The 22094-nt window shown below is 42.4% G+C and overlaps 1 protein-coding gene across 1 annotated transcript in view; it reads right to left on the reverse strand.

The window, feature by feature from the left end:
* LOC143817775 (cilia- and flagella-associated protein 337-like) overlaps window positions 1-22094 on the reverse strand; it is a 263091-nt gene that overhangs the window by 191282 nt on the left and 49715 nt on the right. Inside the window, exons 6-9 of the mRNA XM_077299254.1 lie at window positions 14544-14774; window positions 9800-9882; window positions 1730-1822; window positions 810-855 (exon numbers count right to left, since the gene is read on the reverse strand). Of these exons, the coding sequence (XP_077155369.1) occupies window positions 810-855; window positions 1730-1822; window positions 9800-9882; window positions 14544-14774 (453 nt within the window). The remainder of the gene's footprint in view (window positions 1-809; window positions 856-1729; window positions 1823-9799; window positions 9883-14543; window positions 14775-22094) is intronic.

Genomic DNA, 22094 nt, shown 5'->3' on the forward strand with positions numbered 1-22094 from the left:
CGCCGCGATCGGCCGCGCTCCCCCCGTGAGCGCCGCCGATCGCGCTGGACGTACTATCCCGTCGGCGGTCATACGGGCCCACCCCACCTCGACGGGATAGTATGTCGGATGTCAGGAAGGGGTTAAAACCAAGCACACCATTGTTTTTCTTGAGAAATTTTCAATAAGTTTGATGTCACATGACCCTCTTCCCATTGAAAAAAATAAAGTTGGATCCAAAATGACCAACTTCAAAATGGCCGCCATGGTCACCACCCATCTTGAAAAGTTTTCCCCCTCCCATATACTAATGTGCCACAAACAGGAAGTTGATATCACCAACTATTCCCATTTTCTTTTAGGTGTATCCATATAAATGGCCCACCCTGTACTTTATAGGACACCTGTCACTAGGAAAATGTGGTCAAATCATAAATTAAATACTAAATTTTGTGGGAACAGATTCAGTATAACCTGTGTTTTCATCATTTAATCCTCTGCTCTTCCGGGGATTTTCAGTTGATTTTGTGGTCCTATCAGTGATTGACAGCTTTATTTGCATAAATGTACAGACAGAAACAGCTTTCAGTCACTGATAGGACTGCCCACAGGACCAAAAATCTCAGAAAGAGAAGAGGTTTAAATGTATAAAACACAGGTTATATTGAATCTGTGCCCACAAAATTGTATATCAATCTGCTTAGCTTCACCTGCTCTATAACATGGTAACTGCAGATATGAGTGCATTTTCATAGTGACGGGTTCCCTTTAACTCAGTTACAGTCAGGTGTAAGTATTCAGTGACCAGGATGAGTTTGACATCTCTTTACCTTGTCATCTCCATATAATATCATACATTCATCACTGTCAGTTCCACTAGAAAGAGAAGAGAAAAAATAAGCTTAGATGCTGAAACTTGTATACAACATATACAGGTGCTTATCACAAAATTAGAATATCATCAAAAAGTTAATTTATTTCAGTTCTTCAAGACAAAAAGTGAAACTCATATTATATAGTGTCATTACAAACAGAGTGATCTATTTCAAGTGTTTATTTCTGTTTATATTGATGATTATGGCTTGCAGCCAAGGAAAACCCAAAAAGTCATTATCTCAGTAAATTAGAATAATTAACAAAAAACACCTGCATAGGCTTCCTAAGCATTTAAAAAGATCCCTTAGTCTGTTTCAGTAGGCTCCACGATCATGGGGAAGACTGCTGACTTGACAGATATCCAGAAGGCAGTCATTGACACACTTCACAAGGAGGGTAAGCCACAAAAGGTCATTGCTAAAGAAGCTGGCTGTTCATGTAGGGGATGTGACAGTTATAATGCCTTTTTCTCTCTCAATCCTTGTTTATATACTGCATATCTGTGTCTCACTGACATATATATATACTGTATATATAATAGACTGTATATATGTTTTCACGAATATTTGAGCCCATGGATCCATTCTATGTCCATTTTGCAAGTCGGCGAGAAAATCTCGCTGTACGGATGCCATACGGAGGTTTACATGCGCAAAATATGCAGCCACTCCCTGCCTACGGATGACATACTGATCACTGTTTTGTGATCATTTCTGCGTATTACGCCTGTAAAAAATGGACCGTATTTCACAACGCTGAGTGTGACCCCGGCCTTATACTGTATGTTAATAATTCTAAATTAATACATTTAGATTATCTTGTGCCTGATGATTTTTTTCAGGAAGAACAATTTATGCTCGTAGTTATACATTACCAGTAATCTAGTTTCAATGGCATAGTTTCCAGTCCTGTAATCTGGCAGTACGGCTCCAGGTTAGACAGTTCATACAGCTGGATCTCTCGATCCCTAGATTACATACAACAGATTTCATTACTCTTACATGTTAGCTGAAAGCTACATAAATTATATATAACGTGTGAGCATATACAGTTAGGTCCATATATATTTGGACAGAGACAACATTTTTCTAATTTTGGTTATAGACATTACCACAATGAATTTTAACCAAAACAATTCAGAAGCAGTTGAAGTTCAGACTTTCAGCTTTCATTTGAGGGTATCCACATTAAAATTGGATGAAGGGTTAAGGAGTTTCAGCTACTTAACATGTGCCACCCTGTTTTTAAAGGGACCAAAAGTAATTGGACAGATTCAATAATTTTAAATGAAATGTTCATTTTTAATACTTGGTTGAAAACCCTTTGTTGGCAATGACTGCCTGAAGTCTTGAACTCATGGACATCACCAGACGCTGTGTTTCCTCCTTTTTGATGCTCCACCAGGCCTTCACTGCGGTGGTTTTCAGTTGCTGTTTGTTTGTGGGCCTTTCTGTCTGAAGTTTAGTCTTTAACAAGTGAAATGCATGCTCAATTGGGTTGAGATCAGGTAACTGTCTTGGCCATTCAAGAATATTCCACTTATTTGCTTTAATTAACTCCTGGGTTGCTTTGGCTTTATGTTTTGGGTCATTGTCCATCTGTAGTATGAAACGACGACCAATCAGTTTGGCTGCATTTGGCTGGATCTGAGCACACAGTATGGCTCTGAATACCTCAGAATTCATTCGGCTGCTTCTGTCCTGTGTCATATCATCAATAAACACTAGTGACCCAGTGCCACTGGCAACCATGCATGCCCAAGCCATCACACTGCCTCCGCCGTGTTTTACAGATGATGTGGTATGCTTTGGATCATGAGCTGTACCATGCCTTCGCCATACTTTTCTCTTGCCATCATTCTGGTAGAGGTTGATCTTTGTTTCATCTGTCCAAAGAATGTTCTTCTAGAACTGTGCTGGCTTTTTTAGATGTTTTTTAGCAAAGTCCAGTCTAGCCTTTTTATTCTTGATGCTTATGAGTGGCTTGCACCGTGCAGTGAACCCTCTGTATTTACTTTCATGCAGTCTTCTCTTTATGGTAGATTTGGATATTGATACACCTACCTCCTGGAGAGTGTTCTTCACTTGGTTGGCTGTTGTAAAGGGGTTTCTCTTCACCATGGAGATTATTCTGTGATCATCCACCACTGTTGTCTTCCGTGGGCGCCCAGGTCTTTTTGCATTGTTGAGTTCACCAGTGCTTTCTTTCTTTCTCAGGATGTACCAAACTGTAGATTTTGCCACTCCTAATATTGTAGCAATTTCTCGGATGGGTTTTTTCTGTTTTCGCAGCTTAAGGATGGTTTGCTTCACCTGCATGGAGAGCTCCTTTGACCGCATGTTTACTTCACAGCAAAACCTTCCAAATGCAAGCACCACACCTCAAATCACCTCCAGGCCTTTTATCTGCTTAATTAAGAATGACATAACGAAGGGATTGCCCACACCTGTCCATGAAATAGCCTTGGAGTCAATTGTCCAATTACTTTTGGTCCCTTTAAAAACAGGGTGGCACATGTTAAGGAGCTGAAACTCTTAAACCCTTCATCCAATTTTAATGTGGATACCCTCAAATGAAAGCTGAAAGTCTGAACTTCAACTGCATCTGAATTGTTTTGTTTAAAATTCATTGTGGTAATGTCCATAACCAAAATTAGAAAAATTTTGTCTCTGTCCAAATATATATGGACCTAACTGTATATATATATATATATATATATATATATATATATATATATATATATATATATATATACATACATATAGTATACAGTACAGACCAAAACTTTGGACACACCTTATCATTTAAAGATTTTTATGTATTTTCATGACTGAAGGCATCAAAACTATGAATTAACACATGTGGGATTATATACTCAACAAAAAAGTGTGAAACAACTGAAATTATGTCTTATATTCTAGGTTCTTCAAAGTAGACACCTTTTGCTTTGATGACTGCTTTGCACACTCTTGGCATTCTCTTGATGAGCTTCAAGTCACCGGAATGGTTTTCAATTCACAGGTGTGCCCTGTCAGGTTTAATATGTGGGATTTCTTGCCTTATAAATGGGGTTGGGACCATCAGTTGTGTTGTGCAGAAGTCTGGTGGATACACAGCTGATAGTCCTTCTGAATAGACTGTTAGAATTTGTATTAAGGCAAGAAAAAGCAGCTAAGTAAAGAAAAACGAGTGGCCATCATTATTTTAAGAAATGAAGGTCAGTCAGTCTGAAAAATTGGGAAAACTTTGAAAGTGTCCTCAAGTGCAGTGGCAAAAACCATCAAGTGCTACAAAGAAACTGGCTCAGATGAGGACCGCTCCAGGAAAGGAAGACCAAGAGTCACCTCTGCTTCTGAGGATAAGTTTATCCGAGTCACCAGTGTCAGAAATCACAGGTTAACAGCAGCTCAGATTAGAGACCAGGTCAATGCCACACAGAGTTCTAGCAGCAGACACATCTCTACAAAAACTGTTAAGAGGAGACTTTGTGCAGCAGACCTTCATGGTAAAATAGCTGCTAGGAAACCACTGCTAAGGACAGGCAACAAGCAGAAGAGACTTGTTTGGGCTAAAGAACACAAGGAATGGACATTAGCCCAGTGGAAATCTGTGCTTTGGTCTGATGAGTCCAAATTTGAGATCTTTGGTTCCAACCACCGTGTCTTTGTGCGACTCAGAAAAGGTGAACGGATGGACTCTACATGCCTGGTTCCCACCGTGAAGCATGGAGGAGGAAGTGTGATGGTGTGGGGGTGCTTTGCTGGTGACACTGTTGGGGATTTATTCAAAATTGAAGGCATACTGAACCAACATGGCTACCACAGCATCTTGCAGCGGCATGCTATTCCATCCAGTTTGCGTTTAGTTGGACCATCATTTATTTTTCAACAGGACAATGACCCCAAACACACCTCCAGGCTGTGTAAGGGCTATTTGACCAAGAAGGAGAGTGATGGGGTGCTATGCCAGATGAAAAGAATATCCAGCTTCACCGAATCCGTAAAAAAGAGTTTTCTTTATTCACATACTTTTAAGCATGGTCATGATTAACCCCTTCACCCCCAAGGGTGGTTTGCACGTTAATGACCAGGCCAATTTTTACAATTCTGACCACTGTCCCTTTATGAGGTTATAACTCTGGAACGCTTCAACGGATCTTGGCGATTCTGACATTGTTTTCTCGTGACATATTGTACTTCATGATAGTGGTAAAATTTCTTCGATATAACTTGCGTTTATTTGTTAAAAAAATGGATATTTGGCGAAAATTTTGAAAATTTCGCAATTTTTCAACTTTTAATTTTTATGCCCTTAAATCACAGACATATGTCACGCAAAATACTTAATAAGTAATATTTCCCACATGTCTACTTGCACAATTTTGGAACCAAATTTTTTTTTTGTTATTGAGTTATAAGGGTTAAAAATTGACCAGCAATTTCTCATTTTTACAACACCATTTTTTTTCAGGGACCACATCTCATTTGAAGTCATTTTGAGGGGTCTATATGACAGAAAATACCCAAGTGTGACACCATTCTAAAAACTGCACCCCTCAAGGTGCTCAAAACCACATTCAAGAAATTTATTAACCCTTCAGGTGTTTCACAGGAATTTTTGGAATGTTTGAAAAAAAGTTAAATGTTCATTTTTATTTACACAAAATTTATTTCAGCTCCAATTTGTTTTATTTTACCAAGGGTAACAGGAGAAAACCCCATATATGGGGGTAAACCACTGTTTGGGCGCATGGCAGAGCTCGGAAGGAAAGGAGCGCCATTTGACTTTTCAATGCAAAATTGACTGGAATTGACATGGGACACCATGTTGCGTTTGGAGAGCCCCTGATGTGCCTAAACATTGAAAACCCCCACAACTGACACCATTTTGGAAAGTAGACCCCCTAAGGAACTTATCTAGATGTGTGGTGAGCACTTTGACCCAACAAGTGCTTCACAGAAGTTTATAATGCAGAGCCGTAAAAATAAAAAATCATATTTTTTCACAAAAATGATCTTTTCGCCCCCATTTTTTTATTTTCCCAAGGGTAAGAGAAGAAATTAGACCACAAAAGTCGTTGTGCAATTTGTCCTGAGTATGACGATACCCTATATGTGGGGGTAAACCACTGTTTGGGCGCATGGCAGAGCTCGGAAGGGAAGGAGCGCTATTTTACTTTTCAATGCAAAATTGACTGGAATTAAGATGGGACGCCATGTTGCGTTTGGAGAGCCCCTGATGTGCCTAAACATTAAAACCCCCCACAAGTGACACCATTTTGGAAAGTAGACCCCCTAAGGAACTTATTTAGATGTGTTTTGAGAGCTTTGAACCCCCAAGTGTTTCACTACAGTTTATAACGCAGAGCCGTGAAAATAAAAATTGCTCTTTTTTTCACAAAAATGATTTTTTAGCCCCCAGTTTTGTATTTTTACAAGGGTAACAGGATAAATTGGACCCCAAAAGTTGTTGTCCAATTTGTCCTGTGTACGCTGATACCCCATATGTGGGGGTAAACCACTGTTTGGGCGCATGGCAGAGCTCGGAAGGGAAGGAGCGCCGTTTGGAATGCAGACTTAGATGGATTGGTCTGCAGGCGTCACGTTGCATTTGCAGAGCCCCTGATGTACCTAAACAGTAGAAACCCCCCACAAGTGACCCCATATTGGAAATTAGACCCCCCAAGGAACTTATCTAGATGTGTTGTGAAAACTTTGAACCCCCAAGTGTTTCACTACAGTTTACAACGCAGAGCCGTGAAAATAAAAAAAAAAATTTTCCCACAAAACTTATTTTTTAGCCCCCAGTTTTGTATTTTCCCAAGGGTAACAGGAGAAATTGGACCCCAAAAGATGTTGTCCAATTTGTCCTGAGTACGCCGATACCCCATATGTTGGGGTAAACCCCTGTTTGGGTACACGGGAGAGCTCTGAAGGGAAGGAGCACTGTTTTACTTTTTCAATGCAGAATTGTCTGGAATTGAGATCGGATGCCATGTCCCGTTTGGAGAGCCCCTGATGTGCCTAAACAGTGGAAACCCCCCAATTATAACTGAAACCCTAATCCAAACACACCCCTTACCCTAATCCAAACGGTAACCCTAACCACACCCCTAACCCTGACACCCCTAACCCTAATCCCAACCCTATTCCCAACCGTAAATGTAATCCAAACCCTAACCCTAACTTTGGCCCCAACCCTAACTGTAGCCTTAACCCTAGCCCTAACCCTAGCCCTAACCCTAGCCCTAACCCTAGCAATAACCCTAACCCTAGCCCTAACCCTAGCCCTAACCCTAGCAATAACCCTAGCCCTAGCCCTAACCCTAGAAATAACCCTAGCCCTAACCCTAGCCCTAACCCTAGCCCTAACCCTAGCAATAACCCTAGCCCTAACCCTAACCCTAACCCTAGCCCTAACCCTAACCCTAACCCTAGCCCTAACCCTAGCCCTAACCCTAACCCTAGCCCTAACCCTAATGGGAAAATGGAAATAAATACATTTTTTTTATTTTTTTATTTTTCCCTAACTAAGGGGGTGATGAAGGGGGGTTTGATTTACTTTTATAGTGGGTTATTTAGCGGATTTTTATGATTGGCAGCCGTCACACACTGAAAGACGCTTTTTATTGCAAAAAATATTTTTTGCGTTACCACATTTTGAAAGCTATCATTTTTCCATATTTGAGTCCACAGAGTCATGTGAGGTCTTGTTTTTTGCGGGACGAGTTGACGTTTTTATTGGTAACATTTTCGGGCACATGACATTTTTTGATCGCTTTTTATTCCGATTTTTGTGAGGCAGAATGACCAAAAACCAGCTATTCATGAATTTCTTTTGGGGGAGGCGTTTATACCGTTCCGCGTTTGGTAAAATTGATAAAGCAGTTTTATTCTTCGGGTCAGTACGATTACAGCGATACCTCATTTATATCATTTTTTTATGTTTTGGCGCTTTTATACGATAGCTATTTATAGAAAAAAAAATTATTTTGGTATCGCTTTATTCTCAGGACTATAACTTTTTTATTTTTTTGCTGATGATGCTGTATGGTGGCTCGTTTTTTGCGGGACACGATGACGTTTTCAGCGGTACCATGGTTATTTATATGTCTTTTTGATCGCGTGTTATTCCACTTTTTGTTCGGCGGTATGGTAATAAAGCGTTGTTTTTTGCCTCGTTTTTTTTTTTTTCTCACGGTGTTTACTGAAGGGGTTAACTAGTGGGACAGTTTTATAGGTTGGGTCATTATGGACGCGGCGATACTAAATATGTGTACTTTTATTTATTTATTTTTTTTATTTAGATAAAGAAATGTATTTATGGGAATAATATAATTTTTTTTTTCTTTATTTAGGAATTTATTTTTTATTTATGTTTTTTACACATGTGGAAAAATTTTTTTTTTTACTTTTTTACTTTGTCCCAGGGGGGGACATTACAGATCGGTGATCTGACAGTGTACACAGCACTCTGTCAAATCGGCGATCTGCTGTGCAGGGCTGCAGGCTTACCAGCGCCTGCTCTGAGCAGGCACTCGGTAAGCCACCTCCCTCCCTGCAGGACCCGGATGCCGCGGCCATCTTGGATCCGGGACCTGCTGTGAGGAGGGAGGTAGGAGACCCTCGGAGCAACGCGATCACATCGCGTTGCTGCGGGGGTCTCAGGGAAGCCCGCAGGGAGCCCCCTCCCTGCGCGATGCTTCCCTATACCGCCGGTACACTGCGATCATGTTTGATTGCGGTGTGCCGGGGGTTAATGTGCCGGGGGCGGTCCATGACCGCTCCTGGCACATAGTGCCGGATGTCAGCTGCGATATGCAGCTGACACCCGGCCGCGATCGGCCGCGCTCCCCCCGTGAGCGCGGCCGATCGCGTATGACGTACTATCCCGTCGGTGGTCATACGGGCCCACCCCACCTCGACGGGATAGTACGTCAGATGTCAGAAAGGGGTTAAGGGAGCTTAGTCTCCAGAAACGCTTTGAGATTCTTATCCATTTGGCTTGTGCTGAAGTCTGTATCCTCTATGCTTAAAAGTATGTGAATAAAGAAAACTTTTTTACGGATTCGGTGAAGCTGGACATTCTTTTCATTTTTGGACTCTATACGCCTGAACACAGCGGGTCCGTGCTCCCGAGGATTGGTTTATGCATCACGGGTGAGCTGGTTTATATTCCTGCTATGCCAGATGACCTGGCCTCCACAGTCACCAGACCTGAACCCAATCGAGATGGTTTGGGGTGAGCTGGACCGCAGAGTGAAGGCAAAAGGGCCAACAAGTGCTAAGCATCTCTGGGAACTCCTTCAAGATTGCTGGAAGACCATTGCCGGTGACTACCTCTTGAAGCTCATCAAGAGAATGCCAAGAGTGTGCAAAGCAGTCATCAAAGCAAAAGGTGGCTACTTTGAAGAACCTAGAATATAAGACATATTTTCAGTTGATTCACACTATTTTGTTAAGTATATAATTCCACATGTGTTAATTCATAGTTTTGATGCCTTCAGTGTGAATGTACAATTTTCATAGTCATGAAAATACAGAAAAATCTTTAAATGAGAAGGTGTGTCCAAACTTTTGGTCTGTATTGTATCTGCCCGTCTATGTATAATATAACATCCGGGCAGGCATAGTTCCTACCAAAGTATAATTGCATCCTACATAGCCAATTATTTCACGGACTTTACATCAATTGCACAGCAGCTGCCTTTATAGTTTCTATACTGATCATATACAGTTAATAGTATGTTGTAATGTAATGATCCCTGTAAAAAAAAAAAGAAATGTTTCTTAAAGAAAGCATTAGCTAAAACTATAGTTTGTTCCATGTTATATCATTATAATGTTCTCTAATGTATTACACTATTATTATACTATTATATACATCAATAAGAGGGATGAGAACGACACTGTGCACGCCTGTTAGCACAGATATATGTACATACCCTGTCGCCAGGACTAATTTATTATACTGCGTCATGATTGTAAAATCTGTCACCCATTTTGTCATCTTCTTTACGCTCTTATCCTAGAACACAAATGTAATACTCATTAAAGGGAATCGGTCACCTTTTTTTTTTCTTCGCTTTGTAATCTGTGAGCAGCATAATTTAGGGGTAAAGAACCTGATTCCAGCAATGTGTCACTTTTTGGGCTTCCTGCTGCAGTTTTGATAACATCACTATTTTGTCTGATGTAGATCTATGAATGATGAGCTGTGTATAACCCCGCCCACACCACTGATTGGAAGCTTTCAGTGTACACTGTGCATAACCAGGAAACATCCAATCAGTGGTGGGGGCGGGGCTACACAGAGCAGGAGGACTACATGCCACAATACAACTAGTCCTGTACTGATAATCTCCTTCTGATAAAAGAATAATTTTAATAAAAAACAACACAAAGCCCAGTATGTGACACATTGTCTTCAAGAAAATAATTCAGATAGTTAAATACAATGGATAGATTTGTAGATGGACAAATGGACTGATAGCTAGATGGATATTAGATAGATTTAAGATAGATAGATAGATAGATAGATAGATTTGAGATAGATAGATATGAGATATATATTTCTCCATATAGATCCTAACACCAAGCAGTGAGTGCCAACCAATCACTGTTCTAACTAATGGCTTAGTAAATATACACTAGAACTACCGATGGAGTCATTTTGACTCCTCGCAATTTTTATGTCTCTTCTGTGGCTACATTTTTCTGAATTCCTGCTTGAGACTTGGTGACTTTTACTCATTTAGGATGCGAAAAAAGATTTTGTGACAATAAATACGTTTTGAAAATTTTTTTTCAAAATTTACTTTTAATTACCAAAGGGAGTAATTTTGACTCCCTACTATATTTTGCTAGTCTTTGTCACTAAATGTTATTATTTCTTTTAGTTTTCATTTACCTGCATGTTTAGAATAAATGTTCGCTTAGACTTAGAGTAATTAGAATTTTTGCAAATATACTTGACATACACAGGACATATACAGGACATCCGTCAGTGAACCAGTGAACTCTCGAGTGGACTACATCATTTCTGTAGAATGCGGCCTGCAGTTTTGCTAATATGGCTAGAAGAAGTGCGCTAAAGCCTGACGATATTCTTGCTATTTTGCATGCTATACATTCTATATACATTCTATATACATTCTATACATTCTATAACAGTGTTCCCCAACTCCGGTGCTCAAGAGCCACCAACAGGCCATGTTTTGAAGATTTCCTTAGTATTGCACAGGTCATTGAATGCTTGCCTGTCCAAGTGATGCAATTATCACCTGTGCAATACTAAGGAAATCCTCAAAACATGACCTGTTGGTGGCTCTTGAGGACCGGACTTGGGGAACACTGTTCTATAAATTAAAGTTACAACAATACCAGGAGCAAGAAACTCTAAACTTAAAAGAAAACAATCCAGGAATCAAAATTACTCCATTCAGTATTTCTAGGGGGGTGACCAGTCCGGTAGTCCTAGTGAATTCTGTAACCACTTTTCCTAGACCTCTGTGTTGTGCACTTCTGTTATTCCTCCTGAAAATATAAGACTATATACACTGTGTTCCAAATTATTATGCACAAAGAGTTTAGGAGTGATAAGGTTAGAATTTTTTTGTTTGTCATTTACACTCATTGATGGTGATGTGTGTCAGGGCTCTTTATATCACTGAAAGCAATTGCAGATACCTGTGCAAATTAGTTTGGCAGGTGTGTCCAAATAAAGGCAAGACTACTTAAGAAGGCTGTTCCACATTATTAAGCAGCCTACATTTTTTGCCAAAATGGGAAAGAAAAAGGATATGTCGGCTGCTGAGAAGCAACAAATTGTGGAGTATTTAGGTCAAGGCATGACTACAATCAACATTGCCAAGACACTTCATCGTGATTATCGCACAATCAAGAAGTATGTAGCTGATTCCCAGCACACACGTGTGCGTGCTGACAAGGAAAAATTGAGGACTCTTTCCAACAGGCAATTGCGTAAGGTTAAAAGAGCAGCTGCAAAAATGCCTTGTCATAGCAGCAGACAAGTTTTTGAAGCTGCTGGTGCCTCCAACGTCCCCAGAACACAAGATGCAGGGTCCATCAGAGGTGCGTAAGCCATCCTCTCGACCACCTCTATCCACTGCACACAAGCAGAAACGGCTCCAGTGGGCCAAACGATACATGAAGACTGACTTCCAAACTGTTTTGTTCACCGATGAGTGCCGTGCAACGCTCGATGGTCCAGCTGGATGGAGTGGAGGATGGCTGGTTGATGGACACCCCATGAAAACACGGCTAAGGCACCAACAAGGAGGAGGTAGAGTAATGTTTTGGGCTGGAATCATGGGGAGAGAGATTGTCGACCCCTTTATGATCCCTGAAGGGGTAAAGATGAACTCCATAATCTATGTGGAGTTTCTAAAACAACACTTCGTGCCATGGTTCAAGAGGAAGAACCGTGCTTTCCGCAGCAAGATCATTTTCATGCATGATAATGCATCATCTCATGCTGCAAAAAACATCTGCATCCCTGGCTGCTATGGGCATAAAAGAGGACAAACTTATGGTGTGGCCACCATCTTCCCCTGACCTCAACCCCATTGAGAACCTCTGGAGCATCATCAAAAGGAGTGTCTATGATGGCGGGAGGCAGTTCACATCTAAGCAACAGCTCTGGGAGGGTATTCTGTCCACATGCAAAACAATTGAAGCAGAAAGCATCCAAAAACTGACAAATTCAATGGACGAGAGAGTTCAGAAGCTTTTTTCGAACAAGGGGTCCTATGTGCAAATGTAACATCACCTAGAATAAAGTTTTCACTTGAAAACTGTTTGATTTCATTTTGTAATAAGCTGATAATGCTTATAACTTCACAACTGACCATTTTTTTATTCAAAATAAAAAAAAGGTTGAAAACTCTGCTGTGCATAATAATTTGGAACATGCATTTTGAGTGTTTATTTTTTTTAAAAAGATGCTGTTTTCATAGGCAGTTTGTTCCAAAAGATTGCAATTATACTAGAATAGTAGATGACTGGAAAATAACAATGACTGCAATTCAGATATTTAGAGAAAATATGAGGAAATATTATTTGCATAATAATTTGAAACACAGTGTAGATGCTAGCTAGTGATGAGCGAATATATGCTCGGGTGACCTCCGAGTGTTTGTTAGTGTTCGGAGATTTCGTTTTCATCGTGGCAGCTGAATGATTTACAGCTACTAGCCTGCTTGATTACATGTGGGGATTCCCTAGCAACCAGCCCACCTCCACATGTACTCAGCCTGGCTAATAGCTGTAAATCATTCAGCTGCGGTGATGAAAACTTAATCTCTGAACAGTAACAAATACTCGGAGGTCACCCAAGTGTGCTTAGGAATACCCGAGCAACGAGTTCACTCGCTCATCACTAATGCTAGCTAATACGTGTACCTGTCAGTTGAACACTATAACCCCTAATTGAACAGTGTCACAATGTGTGCAGCCAAAATCCTTTTAACAGAAAATGATCCAGTTATCAAATTATTTATTCATTTCCAAGAGGAATAACTGAGGAATTAAATTATTTACTAACACATTAGGAGATATGACAGGTCCTCTCTAAATCAGACTAGGGCAACATATTTGACTGAGTTTCCACTTGGGGCTTCAGTTTCTTTTCATATTCTCAGAGTCGTCCTATTAGCTTTGTCTTTGTTTTAGCAAACATTTTCCCTCTATTTGACAGTGATGTTGGACAGTATTTCCAATTTTCATCTTCTGGTAATAGCTTGGGCATCGGAATAATGCACAGTGCTACTATCTTCTTCTGAAGTATCTAAAGAATCTCCTAATGGGGGCCTTAAACATGCTATACAGGGGTCATAAAGGTGTTATGGACCAGGACCGCGATGCAAATAGCTATATATGAGGTTTTGCAGTTGAGGACACTCGCAGCCGCTCCGTGCATCTATAATGCAGTATGTGTGTAAGGAGGTGTCAGAGGACCTCGTTGCCTCCCCTCTGTCTCTTTTAGTCTGTTGTGGTTTCCCTGTATGTAACCTGTTGATGTGTATTGTCTTGTAATGTATGTAAGGTGAAATGTGTATGTGTTAAGAGGTTGGTCTAACAGCCCAAAAGGAGCAGGAAGTTCCTGCTCCTCAGTCAGTGCCTGGGCACTCTTGCCCAGGGCCAGTGCTCAGCAGCCTCTGGTGCAGAAGACTCCCCCTGGAAGGGAGAGAGTGCTGCCCTGGACCCCCGGGCAGTGAAGTGAGCACCAGGACTGTGTTAATACCCCGCCAAGGACTATAAGCGTCCAGCTTGTGGAGTATCACTTCTACTGCTACTGTCGCGGATACTGCGGTGAATGTTGTTAGGTAAAGTGCAGGAAGTTTATCCAATTTATTGCATCTTTCTTTTCTACAATAAATCGTTTTCTCTGTTGGATTACAACTGTGCAGTAAATTGCCTGGGGTTGCATCTGTGCTGTCTGTTTTATGTGCAAGGGTCCAGGGTGCTTGTGGACTGTTGCTTTAAATGAGCTCGGTCATTACTACCACCCCGCGCCACCTTGTTAAATGTGAATGCAGACTAATCCTGGAGAACACTTTTGATTAGCACACCAACACATACATCCGGAGCCCTTCCCAACCTATACGCTGAGTGTACAGCCTTCTTTCTTATAGGTTTATTAGACATTATCTCTTTATTACAACTTACAAATATTCCCTTGTCACGCTTTAGCTTCAGTTGTGTAGACCAAAAAAAGATGTGACCATCTTCTCTAACCATTATTAGTGCGTTGTCTGGCATAAGATAAACTCGCAGAATAGGGTCCCCATGAACAATTTCCTGGATGGTTGCTGGTAACGTGAAGCTGATTCTCCTGCGCCTGAGATAAGAGTCTTCCAGCTCTGAGTAGTCCAGTTGCATGTAAGTGCAGAATTGTTCCTAAATAGATAAATGACACGAAGGAATAATAATAATAATAATTGTCTTTGGGGGAATCAATTCAGTCATTCGGCATGTACGAGTGCACTGATACTGCAGGCGTGCACGAAGAGTCGTTCTCATCCCTTTCTCCTGTCTGCGGCGCCTACTCGCTGCACAAAGGATGACACAGTAACAAGCAGGTGCCACAGACAGGAGAGAGGGATGGGAGCGCTCCTACACTGAAACAGTGTGTATGTGAGCTCATTGGGATCCTACACTGACACAGTGTGTACGTGAGCTCATTGGGCTCCTACAATGACACAGTGTGTACGTGCTCACTGGGCTCCTACAATGACACAGTGTGTACGTGAGCTCACTGGGCTCCTACAATGACACAGTGTGCACGTACTCACTGGGCTCCTAGAGTGCTAGGGCAGATGTGCAGGGCCAGTGATTAATTTCAGGTTGTATTCGCTCTGGGCCAGTTAAGCTAAGGGGAGGTGCACAACATGTTGATTGAGGAGGTAGAATGGTGCACTGAGCCCTTGGCCACTCAAAGGAGCCCTCATTTACATATGCATTAACACCATTTCTCTTTAAAATTAAGAAGCAAAGTTTAGACTGAAGGTATAAGTATTGCAGAGGCAAACTACCCTAAAGGATGGTATAAGCAGTTTAAATTAAGTGTTTGAAGTCACAGACTCCCTTTACTAGAATCTCCACCTCTTATCATTGTACCGATTTCAGAAACTCGGAGACTCTAAAGTTACATCGACCATGCTCTCCAGTGATCCAGCCAGCATTAGATCAGTGATAACAGAGCTTGTAAGCATTGTGCATGCTCGACAACACTGCTAGACTGCAGTGGTGGCCGGTAACCAAGACAACAAGCATTAAACAAGAAAATTAAAAATCCCTTCGCTCTTGTGAATGGAGCAGGATTTTAGCAAGAGTAAAATTCCAAAGTTACTAGCTTTTACAAATATCTTGCAATTTTAACTATTAATGATATTAAAACAAGATTGATATGAAGTTTAGTTGTCATTTATTTATGTATTTATTTTACCCACTTATATAGTGCCATTAATTCCTCAGCGCTTTACAGACATCACTGTCCCCATTGGGGCTCACAATCTACATTCACTATCAGTATGTCTTTAGAGTGTAGGGGGAACCGGAGAACCCGGAGGAAACTAGTGCAAACACGGGGAGAACATACAAATGCCTTGCAGATGTTGTCCTTGCTGGATGGTGCTAACTAGGGTTGAGCGAAACGGATCGGTCATTTTCATAAGTCGCCGACTTTTGGCAAAGTCGGGTTTCATGAAACCCGACCGGATCCCTGTGTGGGGTCGGCCATGCGGTACGCGACTTTTGCGCCAAAGTCGCGTTTCAATGACGCTAAAAGCGCCATTTCTCAGCCAATGAAGGTGGACGCAGAGTGTGGGCAGCGTGATGACATAGATCTCAGTCCCCACCATCTTAGAGAAGGGCATTGCAGTGATTGGCTTGCTTTCTGCGGCGTCACAGGGGCTATAAAGGGGCGTTCCCGCCGACCGCCATCTTACTGCTGCTGATCTGAGCGTAGGGAGAGGTTGCTGCCGCTTCGTCAGAAGCAGGGATAGTGATAGGCAGGGTACATAAAGCCACAAACCGCTTGTGCTGTAGCGATTCCCACTGTCCAACACCACCTTTTGTTTGCAGGGACAGTGGAAGCTACATTTTTTTTTCCTCAGCGCTGTAGCTCATTGGGCTGCCCTAGAAGGCTCCCTGATAGCTGCGTTGCTGTGTGTGTACGCCGCTGTGCAAACCAACTGCTTTTTTCAAAGCACAAATCCTGTTGTTCCTTCCTTTCTGCACAGCTATCTTGTTTGTTTGTCCACACTTTTGTGTACAGCAGTCCTTTTTATAGCTGCCTGCCATACTTTTCTGAGATTACTGCAGGGAGATAAAGATTGGCAAGTCTGCCTCTGTGCCAGTGCTGTGTGTGGCATCTGTCTCTCATTGTGTGCCACAGAAAACCTAGTGTGTAATACTGGGCCATTTTTTTTTTTTTTTAATTCTCCCTGAAAATAAATAAATAAATAGTGGGAGATAAAGATTGGCAAGTCAGCCTCTGTGCCAGTGCTGTGTGTGGCATCTGTCTCTCATTGTGTGCCACAGAAAACCTAGTGTGTAATACTGGGCCATTTTTTTTTTTTTAATTCTCCCTGAAAAAAATAAATAAATAGTGGGAGATAAAGATTGGCAAGTCTGCCTCTGTGCCAGTGCTGTGTGTGGCATCTGTCTCTCATTTTGTGCCACAGAAAACCTAGTGTGTCATACTGTTAATTTTTTTTATTTTTTTTAAATTCTCCCTGAAAAAAAAAATAGTGGGAGATTAAGATTGGCATTTCTGCTTGAGTGCCAGTGCTGTGTGTGGCATCTGTCTCTCATTGTGTGCCACAGAAAACCTAGTGTGTAATACTGCATTTTTTTTTTAATTCTCCCTGAAAAAAATAAATAAATAGTGGGAGATAAAGATTGGCAAGTCTGCCTCTGTGCCAGTGCTGTGTGTGGCATCTGTCTCTCATTGTGTGCCACAGAAAACCTAGTGTGTAATACTGGGCCATTTTTTATTTTTTTTTAATTCTCCCAGAAAAAAAAAAAATAAATAGTGGGAGATAAAGATTGGCAAGTCTGCCTCTGTGCCAGTGCTGTGTGTGGCATCTGTCTCAAATTATTGGGGCACAGAAAACCTAGTGTGTCGTACTGTTGTTTTTTTTTTTTTTTTTTTAAATTCTCCCTGAAAAAAAAAATAGTGGGAGATTAAGATTGGCATTTCTGCTTGAGTGCCGGTCCTGTGTGTGCCATCTGTCTCAAATTATTGGGGCACAGAAAACCTAGTGTGTAACATTGGGCCTGATTTTCCTTTCAGTGTCAGGCACATATAAAGGTATATATGTTATGATCCTAGTGGCAAGGATCGCAGGTCGGACTAGCTAAGTAACTGAACAGACTACTAGCTCTGGGGAAGTGGTAACTAGATTGATCGCAACCTGATCCTATCCGCAAACAACTATAGGCAGCCATGGAACGTTACCTAAAAAATCCTAGACGTCTCGTCACGGCCTGAGAAACTGACTATTCCTGGAGGGAAAGTAAGTCCTCACTAGCCTCAGTGGAAGACCCCAAAGATATAGAATAGCCCCCCACAAATATTAACGGTGAGTTAAGGGGAAAGCACAAACGCAGAGATGAAATCAGATTTAGCAAATGAGGCCCGCTAATACTAGATAGCAGAAAATAGGAAGGAAACTGTGCGGTCAATAAAAAACCCTATTCAAAATATCCACGCAGAGATTGCTCGAGCCCCCGCACCAACTAACGGTGCGGGGGAAGCAACTCCGTACCCCAGAGCTTACCAGCAAAAAGAAATCACATGTTAGCAAGCTGGACTAGACTCATCATACACAGAAATCATATTGCAGGCAGATGAGCAAAAAATATTCAAACAGAACTTAGCTTATCCTGAAGAGGCAGAAAACGAGATAATCAGGAGTAATCAGAATAGCACTGAATACATTGACAGCCGGCAACAAGTGAAAGTGAAGCAGAGCTAAATAGGAGCCTCCCTGGTGAATAACGAGGCAGCTGATCCAGCAGACCCGCAGGATAATAAACCAAACCACCAGGGGGAGAAAAAAACCAAAGTCACACAATACCATCTGTGACCACAAGAGGGAGCCTGAAAACGGAGTTCACAACAGTACCCCCCCCCCTTGAGGAGGGGTCACCGAACCCTCATCAAAACCCCCAGGGCGATCAGGGTGAGCCACATGGAAGGCACGAACTAAATCGGCCGCATGAACATCAGAGGCGACAACCCAGGAATTATCCTCCTGACCATAGCCTTTCCACTTAACCAAATACTGAAGCCTCCGTCTAGAAATACGAGAATCCAAGATCTTCTCCACCACGTTTCCAATTCTCCCTCAACCAGCACAGGGGCAGGAGGCTCAACCGAAGGAACCACAGGCACCACATACCTCCGCAACAACGACCGATGGAACACATTATGAATAGCAAACGATGCCGGGAGGTCCAAACGAAATGACACAGGGTTAAGGACTTCCAAAATCTTATAAGGACCGATAAACCGAGGCTTAAACTTAGGAGAGGAGACCTTCATAGGAACAAAGCGAGAAGACAACCACATCAAATCCCCAACGCGAAGTCGGGGACCCACACAGCGACGGCGGTTGGCAAAGCGCTGAGCCTTCTCTTGTGACAGCTTCAAATTGTCCACCACATGATTCCAAATCTGATGCAACCTATCCACCACAACATCCACTCCAGGACAGTCAGAAGACTCCACCTGACCCGAGGAAAAACGAGGATGAAACCCTGAATTACAAAAAAAAGGCGAAACCAAAGTAGCAGAACTAGCCCGATTATTAAGGGCAAACTCGGCCAATGGCAAAAAAGTCACCCAGTCGTCCTGATCAGCAGAAACAAAACATCTTAAATAGGTTTCCAAAGTCTGATTAGTGCGCTCGGTTTGGCCATTCGTCTGAGGATGGAAGGCCGACGAAAAAGACAAATTAATGCCCATCTTAGCACAAAAGGTCCGCCAAAATCTAGACACAAACTGGGATCCTCTGTCGGAAACAATATTTTCAGGGATCCCGTGCAAACGAACCACATTTTGAAAAAACAGAGGAACCAACTCGGAGGAGGAAGGCAACTTAGGCAAGGGCACCAAATGGACCATTTTAGAAAAACGATCACACACCACCCAAATGACCGACATTCTCTGAGACAGGGAGATCTGAAATAAAATCCATGGAAATGTGCGTCCAAGGCCTCTTCGGGACAGGCAAAGGCAACAAGCCACTGGCACGAGAACAGCAAGGCTTAGCCCGAGCACAAATTCCACAAGACTGCACAAAGGAATGCACATCCCGCGACAAGGAAGGCCACCAGAAGGACCTAGCCACCAAATCTCTGGTACCAAAAATCCCAGGATGGCCTGCCAACACCGAAGAATGAACCTCGGAAATAACTCTGCTGGTCCATCTATCCGGGACAAACAGTCTCTCCGGTGGACAACGGTCAGGTCTATCCGCCTGAAACTCCTGCAGCACTCGTCGCAAATCTGGGGAGATGGCAGACAAAATCACCCCTTCTGTGAGGATACCAGCTGGCTCTGAATCACCAGGAGAGTCAGGCACAAAACTCCTAGAAAGAGCATCAGCCTTCACATTCTTCGAACCAGGCAGGTATGAGACCACGAAATCAAAACGAGAGAAAAACAACGACCAACGAGCCTGTCTAGGATTCAGCTGCTTGGCCGACTCGAGATAAATCAAATTCTTGTGATCAGTCAAGACCACCACACGATGCTTAGCTCCCTCGAGCCAATGTCGCCACTCCTCAAATGCCCACTTCATAGCCAACAACTCCCGATTACCAACATCATAATTCCGCTCGGCAGGCGAAAACTTTCTTGAAAAGAAAGCACATGGCTTCATCACAGAGCCATCAGAGCTTCTCTGCAACAAAACAGCCCCCGCTCCAATCTCAGAAGCATCAACCTCGACCTGGAAAGGAAGGGAGACGTCTGGCTGACATAAGACCGGAGCCAAAGAAAACCGGCGCTTCAGCTCCCGAAAGGCCTCCACAGCCGCAGGAGACCAATTAGTAACATCAGAACCCTTCTTGGTCAAATCCGTCAATGGCTTAATAACACCAGAAAAATTAGCGATGAAGCGACGGTAAAAATTAGCAAAACCCAAGAACTTCTGAAGACTCTTAACAGATGTAGGCTGAGTCCAGTCATGAATAGCCTGAACCTTGACTGGGTCCATCTCAATAGCAGAAGGAGAAAAAATGAAACCCAAAAAAGAGACCTTCTGGACTCCAAAAAGACATTTTGAGCCCTTCACAAATAAAGCATTGGCACGCAGGACCTGAAACACCATCCTGACCTGCTTAACATGGGACTCCCAATCATCCGAAAAAAACAGAATATCATCCAGATACACAATCATAAATTTATCCAGATATTCGCGGAAGATGTCGTGCATAAAGGACTGAAAGACAGACGGAGCGTTAGAAAGTCCAAAAGGCATCACCAAGTACTCAAAATGGCCTTCGGGCGTATTAAATGCAGTTTTCCATTCATCACCCTGCCTAATACGCACAAGGTTATACGCACCACGAAGATCTATCTTGGTGAACCAACTAGACCCCTAAATGCGAGCAAACAGATCAGATAACAATGGCAAAGGATACTGAAATTTGACCGTGATTTTGTTTAGAGGGCGATAATCAATACAAGGTCTCAAGGAACCATCCTTCTTAGCCACAAAAAAGAACCCCGCACCAAGAGGGGAGGAGGAGGGGCGAATAAGTCCTTTCTCCAAAGACTCCTTTATATAACTCCGCATAGCAGCATGCTCCGGCACTGACAAATTGAAAAGTCGTCCCTTAGGAAACTTACTACCAGGAATCAAATTTATAGCACAATCACAATCCCTATGAGGAGGTAGAGAACTGAGTTTGGGCTCATCAAATACATCCTGGTAATCTGACAAAAACGCAGGGACCTCAGAAGGAGTGGATGAAGCAATTGACACCACAGGAGCGTCGCCATGAATTCCCTGACAACCCCAACTTGACACAGACATTGCTTTCCAATCCAGGACTGGATTATGAGTCTGCAACCATGGCAGGCCCAACACGACAACATCATGCAAATTATGCAATACAAGAAAGCGAATCACCTCCTGATGAACAGGAGTCATGCACATGGTCACTTGTGTCCAGTACTGAGGTTTATTCGTAGCCAATGGTGTAGCATCAATTCCCCTTAGTGGAATAGGGAATTTTAAAGGCTCCAAAACAAAACCACAGCGCCTGGCAAATGACAAATCCATCAGACTCAGGGCAGCACCTGAATCCACAAAAGCCATAACCGGCAAAGAAACTACACAGATAAGCAGTCTAGGATTCCCATAAAAACTATATCTTTATTAATAATATATGATAAAATTACATAAATATCAGAACAGGTAGATGGACAGCAGAGAAAAACAGGATTGCGACATGGACAACGGACGAAAAGCCCATAGGCTCCGGGCAGACTGGATTACTGAGCCATTAGTGTGGTGTAAGTACACACTATGTATAGAAAACGGGGCCTAAAGTAAATACTGATGAAAAATCAATGCCCCCCACCACCGCCGCTAATGGCCATATGAAAAGAGACATAGTGCATGGTACAAATACCTTGTAAAGTAGAACCAGCAGCCAGGAGCGCAAAAGCCATAACCGGGTAAGATGACAGAGAACAAA

The sequence above is a fragment of the Ranitomeya variabilis genome, chromosome 3 (genome assembly GCF_051348905.1).
Source record: "Ranitomeya variabilis isolate aRanVar5 chromosome 3, aRanVar5.hap1, whole genome shotgun sequence".
In the NCBI taxonomy this organism is placed as follows: domain Eukaryota; kingdom Metazoa; phylum Chordata; class Amphibia; order Anura; family Dendrobatidae; genus Ranitomeya; species Ranitomeya variabilis.